Source organism: Pleurodeles waltl, chromosome 5, assembly GCF_031143425.1.
Source record: "Pleurodeles waltl isolate 20211129_DDA chromosome 5, aPleWal1.hap1.20221129, whole genome shotgun sequence".
In the NCBI taxonomy this organism is placed as follows: domain Eukaryota; kingdom Metazoa; phylum Chordata; class Amphibia; order Caudata; family Salamandridae; genus Pleurodeles; species Pleurodeles waltl.
In genome coordinates, this window is record NC_090444.1 from 1,686,464,481 (window position 1) to 1,686,473,648 (window position 9,168).

General features: G+C 39.7%; 1 protein-coding gene across 4 annotated transcripts in view; it reads left to right on the top strand.

Moving 5' to 3' along the window:
* Positions 1 to 8,532, top strand: part of KLHL29 (kelch like family member 29) — a 1,044,731-nt gene extending 1,036,199 nt beyond the window's left edge. For all 4 annotated transcript variants that reach the window (XM_069236009.1, XM_069236012.1, XM_069236010.1 and 1 more), the window contains one exon: positions 4,315 to 8,532. In XM_069236009.1, the coding sequence (XP_069092110.1) occupies positions 4,315 to 4,498 (184 nt within the window). In that variant the 3' untranslated portion in view covers positions 4,499 to 8,532. The remainder of the gene's footprint in view (positions 1 to 4,314) is intronic.
* Positions 8,533 to 9,168: the final 636 nt, after the last annotated feature.

Consider the following 9,168-nt stretch of genomic DNA (forward strand, 5'->3'; position numbering starts at 1 on the left):
GTTTAATCCATCAATTATTTTGCTCACCATGCCACTCCAGTTTGGACACAGCCATATGCAAATCAGTCATGACCCTTTTCCCAGTGGGAACAGTCCAGCTCATGTGAAATGTACTCTTTCTCTGTATGGAGGTAGAGGTAGGGCGGCACAGTTGTTGCTGATAGGATACTGGCTGTTTGGGGACAGGCATCACCCGCTTGGTGGCTAGAGTTGGATACTTTTAAAAAGCTAGGGGCTCTATGCCTGCTGCATGGGAAGGTGGCTGTCCACACTCACTTCTACAGATCCCAAAGCTGGGGAACAACCTACAAACATATCAAATGGCTATAGAATTGGTTAAAACAAGAGGTACAGCTACCAGGGTTCCAGCTATGGGACCTGATTGGTATATCTCCACTGGGGGAGGTGTGGGATCACAAACACATTAAATCCTTTAAGCAATTTGCAACAGATTTGGAGCTGTAGAAATCCGAGTTGTTTAGAAATCTAGACCTCTGCAATGCATTTGATACATACCTGAAGGCCTTTCAGGCAGTTCCAGAATACAATCAGCTTGAACCCATTGTAATGCTTTAATAATGGAGCCGTGGGACTCAGAGATATCTATACAGATCCCACTCTTTTAACATCCTAGACCTGCTACTGGGAGTAAAAGGAAATTTATGTTGATGAGTGGCAAGAGACTAAGATGGCTAGCTGGCTGGCCATCTCTTCCAGTCTAAGGCTGAATACATTTCACTATTTGCAAAAAAGTTTTCTTTTAAATACATTTTTATTGGTTTTCAAGGGTGCAATACATTTAAACCCATCATTAGTACAATAGCCCATGCACCCTGTTTGTAATATCTGTCAAGAAAATTTCAAACATAAAAGGTGAGGCATAAGATTCCTGTCAACATCAAAGATACTAGCTCTGTTTCAAATGATGACATCAAAAGAGGTGCAGGGATGGTTACAGTTGGCTAAAAAAAACACGTGTCAGCTAGAGCAACTATAATCAGAACTAATGTGTATCTTAAAAAATTGAAAAACATTATCACAACTGGAACCAAATACCACTAGGATAGCAACTAAGCTAGTATTGGGAACTGTGTAGATGTATATGTAAAGGTAGGATTCAGTATTCGGGAGTCCAAGATCCATCTCAGAGAGAGGAGGGTTTGGGGTGTGAGTCTTAACTTGGGAGGAATGGCTCCCTCAGACTTTTCTATAATCTTTTCCCTCTTTGTGGGTGATAATCCTGCCCAAACCATCTATCTCAGGGCAGTCCTACAATATGGTGTGCCAGGCATGTGTGTGATCTGTGCCTTGAAGGCTGTGATGCGCTTCTTTCAATAAGGATGCCTCTTCACAGTCTGCCCATTTTAGTATGTCAGAGCGCCTCGTGTGAGATTAGGGCCTCCGGGTTCTTTCCAAGTGATTGCTATCTGGCAACGGGACAGTACCAGTGACAGGTCAATGAACTGGGATAAAATAGCTCTCGCCTTGGGCCCGGGGAAGAGTCCTAGGAGGCAATAAGGTGGTGTTTTCAGTATGTGTCAATCTTTGGCCATTGATGTCTCTTACAACAGTTTTCCAATACAAGTTGAAGGTAGGGCAATCCTAGATCCTATGATAAAAGTTGACTCCCACCTCAATGCACCATGGACAATGCTGCCTGAAATGTTTACACTTAGGTGTGATTTATGCCGTATACAAGAAGTAATATTGGATGGTTTAAAATCTGGTGTTTCTGGAGGTGTATGTAATGTGTACCAGAATGGAGCTCCATTCTTTATCGGAAACAGGGAGTCCCATTTCAGAAGTCCACCGATCCTTTAAATCCCCTAGCACCCCAGTGGCCTTCATAGAAGTACATTATACGATACAGTATTAGCTTTGACCCTGCCTGTCATGGTGCAGAAGACCTGTTGTGGTTCATGGGTCGGAGGTTCGTTCACCATTGTGTGCCAGTGAGCTTGAATCATGGCACTTGCTGCCTCATATCATAGAAAATGGAGGGTGAGGTGAATTCTGAAGTTCTCAATAAGGTAACGGAGAGATCTTAGTGTGTCATTTTCAAATAGGTCTCCTAGTGTTTCAGCCTGTCCTCTTCCCATTCCCTCAACCCTTTTGAGTCGCACCCAGGTGTAGGACAGTCAAAGTTGACAGAAGAAGGTGCTGTGTTTGCTGCAGCGCTCCAGACCAGGGATATTCATGGTGTCTACTGGCATGTGGGTGGCATTAGCTAAGGATTTACGGAGTTGATGAAGAATTAGTTGTAACCACTCTGTATGGGTGGGAATACCCGTGCCCAGCACGTGTGAAGGATCCCAGAGAACCTATTTCCATCTGGTCACCCAAGTGGAAAGGCAGAGTTTACCCAGGGAGATCCTGCAACATCGCATGTTCCACAGTAAAGTAAAAAATAAATAGTTTATTTCCCGTAAAATAGCATAGGGCACTCGTATTGGAAGTGTCAAGAAGAAGTAAATTGGTTGTGGCAATGCCACCATTTTAGCCAGGTCTGCACTGCCCATAAACAAGGGGGTTGTGTATGACAAAGGCTATAGTGAGGCATAGAGAAGCCAGTGTCGCCTGTATGTCGACGGAGACTCAGATCAGTAGATCTCCACTTCCAGGTAGAGGAAGGTATGTGGTTCCCAATACAACTTGTCCCCTCTTTCTGGTGGTCTTGCATCAGTCTCCGGTGCATGGACAAGGTATACATGGGATTTGTTTTGGTTCACTGTTAGTATCGAAACCTTGCCAAACTCACTGAGAGATGCAGCTGTGCTCGCCGCATCTGTGCTTTCCATACCTGTGGGCTCCTAGCGAAGGTAGAGCATCAAGTCATCAGCATACAGGAAAATGTAAGTTGTGGGGTTCTCTAATGGTAATCATTGGTATACCCGGTCCTACTATTTTCAAAGGACTTGTTATATATCCTTTACAGACTGTGGTAGATGGGCAGGGCAAAGAGCCGCACGTGCACACGGTCTGGTGACTGTAGGAGGACTGTTTGGGATATTAATTGGGTTTGCCCTCTTATTACAGTCTATTAGCAGAATACATAAGAATGTTAGCGAACATGCTGCAAACTCCCACCGTCCCAGATCCAAAGCTGGCAATGTTGGGGGAGATAAGGGGTTGATCAGCCTGCAAGGGGCAGAAGTCCTTGGCGGTATCAGATTTCTAGTAGCAAAGAAAGACATTGAGTGTTTCTGGTGATCCAAGGAGCCCCCCTTCCTTGAGGATATAAAAAAAGGCATGGACTATTGCGCAAATGCAGAGCGTGATTTATAAATGAAAGGGTATGTGAAAAAGGATCAACGTATTTGGGGCTTGTGACAATCCAGATATACCAATTTGTGGGATGCTTGTTGAGAATGCCTCCCAAAGTATGCACTGTTCTCGCCTTTGAGGTTTGAGGGATTCTGTACTGGCATGGTGACAGTTCTCTGGTTCTTTTACATCTCTCGATTTGTTGTACAATGTTCTGCTGTTTAATGTACAACACTATACCAATGTGTAAAAACAAAATAAGGTGTTTACTTTACAACTTGGACGGAACTATTATCCACCTTGGAATTGATGGTTATGTACAACAAGATGTGTATTTAACATTGCTATATAATCCGACAGTTTTGTGGGGAAATATAGTCAATTAAGAAAAATGTTGGTGAAAGTGTATTTACTCATAGTGTGAATGTCCAGCTCAGTAAAGTATTTCTCAGTGGTGAAACAAGTTGATGCATGATTTATTTACTGCCTGCACCTATTCGCATCCATTATGTTAAATATTTTGTCTTCTCCTCCAGTGATCTCTCTGTGGATTTTTTAAAAATGTGCAGTTTTTGTGTTTAATGCGGAAGTAGATCAAATTGGTTATTCTCCCTATATGCCTAAGACGTTGTTGAAAATCGTTTATTGATTTTCTGTATGTTAGCTGAATGTTTTGCTTTTATGATGATTCGAAGTTTTGCTGAAGTTCTCAGATTGAGAAGGAAGAAGGTTTTGAGACTCAAGTTCTTCGTCGTTGAAAAAAAAATACCCTTGCACTTTACTGACGATTTGTAATGCTTTTGGTTTGCTTGTGTTTCTATTTCTACTAGTTAAGTGTACTGGTTAAAATTGGTCTGTACAAATCTGTTACAAGTGTACTTGACATAATCATATATGGTAGTCTGTATTCTAATTCAGCATTTTTTATGATTAGATTATTGTCTTAAACTCTTTTTAATAAATACTTTGCTTAGCTTCAACAAATTAGCATTTGTGTACATGCTTGCTGAATCCACTAATATATTGTTCCTTTATGTTTATTTCCGACAGTGCTGTGGTTCTTGATGGGAAAATTTATGCCACAGGTGGAATTGTCAGCAGTGAGGGACCTGCCCTGGGCAATATGGAATCTTATGACCCCACGACGAATACCTGGACCATTTTACCAAATATGCCATGCCCGGTCTTCCGACATGGATGTGTAGTCATAAAAAAATACATTCAGAGTGGGTGATCTCAATCTGATTTCTTCAGAACTCTTGTGCAGATTTTTTTTCCTTTTTTTAACCAACTCAAGCAATGGTTTTGATTTGAAGAAGAGAGATGAGCATAGAGAAGACACACTGGTTTACAGACTTTACAAGTATATTGTCTACATCGAATGTAAAAAATCACCTTTGTCCTCTGATGGAGACAGGGTGAGATGCTCAGTAACATGTATGATGTGCCACAACCATAGAAGTGTGCCACTGCATGTGGTGGTGGCACTTGCAAAGAATATAGGCTTTTATCCACCCAGGTGTAGTAGAGTTTCACTTGTTTGTTGACTTTGATGTAGCAGAGTGAGACAGACCGAAGGCAAAATGCTACCATTTCTAGTGAAAGTTTTTATATAGTGCATCATGCGGTGACTAAACCGGTTTATAAGTGCCGTATTTCCCTTCGGTTTGAGGCCTTCCAAGAGGTTCCAGTATAGATGAACTCTGCCAGTGCACTTTTTTAATAGTGTGCCCTTAGAAAGATTTTCAGAGTGACCGGGTCTCATTCAGTCCTTAACTTGTTATATCAAAGGCAGATTTTTTTTGTATCAAATGTTAAAGATGAAACTTTTAACTTGGGGTCAGTTCTTGTCCTGAGAGTCTTCCAGAGGATTCAAAAGAATTTCCCAGTTCTCTTGACACAGCACTTTGTGTACGAAAAGGAGACAAGGGAGAGATAGAAATGGTATATATTTTATATATTTAATAAAAAATTCCATACTAGTGGGTGGAATAGAAGATTTCTGTTTGGAGAGGAAGGCTGCTATGCACTGGACTGGTGTAACTCTACCTTTCTTCTTTCCATGCCCGCGTCTGCTTTTTGAGCAATATTTGGGCAGAGCTTTGTATCTATAGGAATGTATTTGGGTTTTGGATATTGTCCACCATGCTTTTTTAGAGCTGCTATCATTAGGATCCTTGTAATAAGAGAACGCAGGCTGCAAGGTTTCTACTGGTAGCTTTTTGTGATAGACCTTTTTTCTTCTACCATCTAACAGTGTAAATGGAGTACATGGTGAAATAATATTCTGGCACATATGTAGCGCTGTAGATTCATATTGGAATCCTAAAGCGCCTTATGATGAAGTTGCGTATTTTATTTAGCCTTTTATACACCACCATTTATACCTACATATATATAAAAACATATATAGAGGTGGTTTGTAGTATACCAAAATGCAGCCAGATTCCATGGCCTAAGGTAGCAATTTAGTCCATAGCATTTAGCTGATCTGCTCCAGAAGAGACAGTTCTCCTCACATGCTACCTTATGAAGTGAGACATGGCATGCTACATTATCTTGGGGCATTGGTATATCAACATAGTTCATTCTCATATCTTGTTTTCTGACAATGCGGGAGCATTCTATTAAATTTCGTTTGACAATATTTTAGGTAGACTAGGTACCCAATGGATATCTGAAAGGCTCACATTTCCTGTTTGAGGTCATGAAATAGCTTGGTGCTATTGCCATATATAATTGTTCTGTTGTCCCCAACTTGTCTTTGCTTCTGCAAAGCCTATTCATACACAACAAGCTTTGAAAGACTGACAAAATAGTGATGGTCAGGTGGCAGGGCATTATCAGACGAGGGTGGTTCTTAGTTACAACCTGCCAAAACACTCCAAAGGGTCATCATAACTTTATAAGCACATAAAGTGTACATTATGTATTTTGAGGCATTGTAAAAAAAAACTTTAACCCTGACTGCCTTGGATAGAAATATGTTCTTGGGTTCTTGATGCCCACTTTAAGGCGTACAAGGGAGGTGATCTTGAATGTGAAGAAGTTAAAGCTCTTCCTACTAGCTACACTTACTGTATTAAAAGAAGTATGCGTGACGTATGATTCAGGATTAAGATTAAGTTAATTGGCTTTGCCGAACGTCTGTTGTTCTGGAATATTTAATGCCAGCCTCTGTTAAATATTTAGATTTCTCTTTAGCCAAAAATAGTTCCAGTCAATTCTGTGCTCACAAAACACCCATGTAAACTCATGAAGACAGTGTCCTTAATTCAGTCATAGTATAGCAGCCATGCTTAGCTGACCTGCCTAAGAAAGAGCCCCTGAAATGATGGAGCATTCACAATGTGAGAAAACAGCATCCTCCATTTTGAAGCGTGGATTTCACAAAGAAATGTGTTTAAACACATTATGTTAATAAATGTACATGTTTCTTACTCCATTACTTCCCCATATTTCGGAGTCTTCACAAAAAAACATTACCAGTAAATTAAAAACAGCTGCAAAGAAAGTGAATAATGACAAATTTGTTGTAATAAAGTACTGTTAAATGTATTGCTGTAATACAAGGACTGCACAAACCAATACAATTGGCCAAAGAAGTTAAAAATCACATTGGCTGCATTTTTCAATCAAGAATATTGTTATTCTAAAATGGGCTGAACCATAAAGGGATCAGTGGTTCAACGTGAAGGTAGGGCAAATTGGTAGAAAGACATTTGTGTTACAGAAGACATCATATAACCTGTCAGTCGAGATTCCCAAATGACAACTACTGGAGTTTTAATCACAGAGCAACAGTTTTCTGATAATGTCTGGATAACCTCAAATTACTATTGTGTCTTTTAACAGATCATTTTCAATTTTAGTTTCAAATGTGACAGCTGTGAAATATGGGTCAATTAACTCTCCAGCTTCAAACCTGAAAAATATTGTCCCTTTTTTGGCATGTAGATATAATTTTAAAATACTAATGTCAAAACTTGAAATAGAAAGGTCATACCTTTTCTCGTATTGGGAAGCCTTGCATTTGGCTTAGTTTCTGTTGATGGCTTTCTAATGTTAACTTACTTTAGGTCTCGCAATTGGAAGCAAAAACCTTTTTCCAATCATTTTCTTAGGTTCCTAAGATTGTTCTTTGCCCAGAACATATACTTTGTTTCTTCAAAAGAGGTGTAGCCAGTGAAACAAAAAATACAAAATCCTTGGATCCAATCTGTTGACTTGTTTGTTTACCTAAGTGGTATTTAGACGGTGAAAAATGAACTGCACATTGCTCATTCTTAAGCATGCTCAACAATGCAGAAAATATACCACTATGATGGAACTGCTTCATTTTTGCAGTAGGAGGCTTAGGTAGAGGAACATACACCGATTTCCTAGGGTTGTAGGAATTAACATGCCTTTTGCAGGTAGTTTCCAATTTTAAAAAAAAACTAACACAAATATGCTTCTGTGAATGGTAAGAGTAAGTCCCTTTCCAAGGCTACAAAGAGATGTTGCCCTCTTGTGTTTATCAAGGCGCAGGCAAATGAATGCCTGGACTGAAAAATTGATACATATTTACAAATGAAGTGCTTGGTCTGGTAGGAATTCCACATAAGTATTTTGTTCGCACTGGAATAGTCTATGGTATGTATGACTATTGAGTATGTTCTTCTACAAACATTTTTAAATCCCTAAAAAGTTTGAAATCCTCTCCATATTTAGGGGTCACCCTACAAAAGTAGAATTTTGATTTCTTATATAGGGGCTCTGCTAATCAAGTCACTAGTATTTATTTAACTAGATCAGCCATAGAAGTGGGCATTCATTCATAAACAAAACGATATTCTGCATCTGTATAAGTTTGAATGATAACACAAAGTTTACACTAAGGTTCTACTGTTTTCTTTCCTTGTGTTTGTTTCTTTTTATTCATTCAAAACAAACTTAAATAATAAGCACAATTTATCAGTATAGATTGCATTTCATGGGATATGTGTAAATCAGGGTGCAAGTGTGAACCTATAAATCGGAGTACGAGTTTCCAGCAGCCTGGAGCAGAACTACCTTTTTGTCTCCTACCTCCAAAGGAGGTGCTAGTTGACAAGGTAGATGTTCACACGTGCTTCACATTTACATGTCTTCATCTAATCACACTGGAGCAAAACTGGCTATTTCTGTGAATACAAAAACAGGGTTATCTGTAATAGAAATGTACATAGTTTATGTTCATTGTTAGGTTCTTGTTATATGATAATAAATATATTTATAGATCTAGAATTGATGTTTTCTCTGATTCTTCTTGTGGGGATAGTAGGTATGTGCATTCATGCAAGTCCTTTTCAGTTTTTCTTATCCTTGTTGGTATGTATCATTTTCTAAAACATTGATCTCAAAGTGTAATTCCATTGCTGTAGTTTGTATATTAACCCCTTCGCTGCCAGGCCTTTTCCCCCTCCTGTGCCGAGCCTTTTTTTGGCTATTTGGAGCAGTTCGCGCTTAGGCCCTCATAACTTTTTGTTCACATAAGCTACCCACCCCAAATTTGCGTCCTTTTTTTCCAACATCCTAGGGATTCTAGAGGTACCCAGACTTTGTGGGTTCCCCAGAAGGAGGCCAAGAAATTAGCCAAAAAACAGTGAAAATTTAGTTTTTTTTAAAAAAATGGGAAAAATGGGCTGCAGAAGAAGGCTTGTGGTATTTCCCCCGAAAAGGGCATCAACAAAGGGTTTGCGGTGCTAAAATCACCAGCTTCCCAGCTTTCAGGAACAGGCAGACTTGAATCAGAAAACCCAATTTTTCAACACAATTTTGGCATTTTACTGGGACATACCCCATTTTTACGATTTTTTGTGCTTTCAGCCTCCTTCCAGTCAGTGACAGAAATGGGCATGAAACCAACGCTGGATCCCAGAA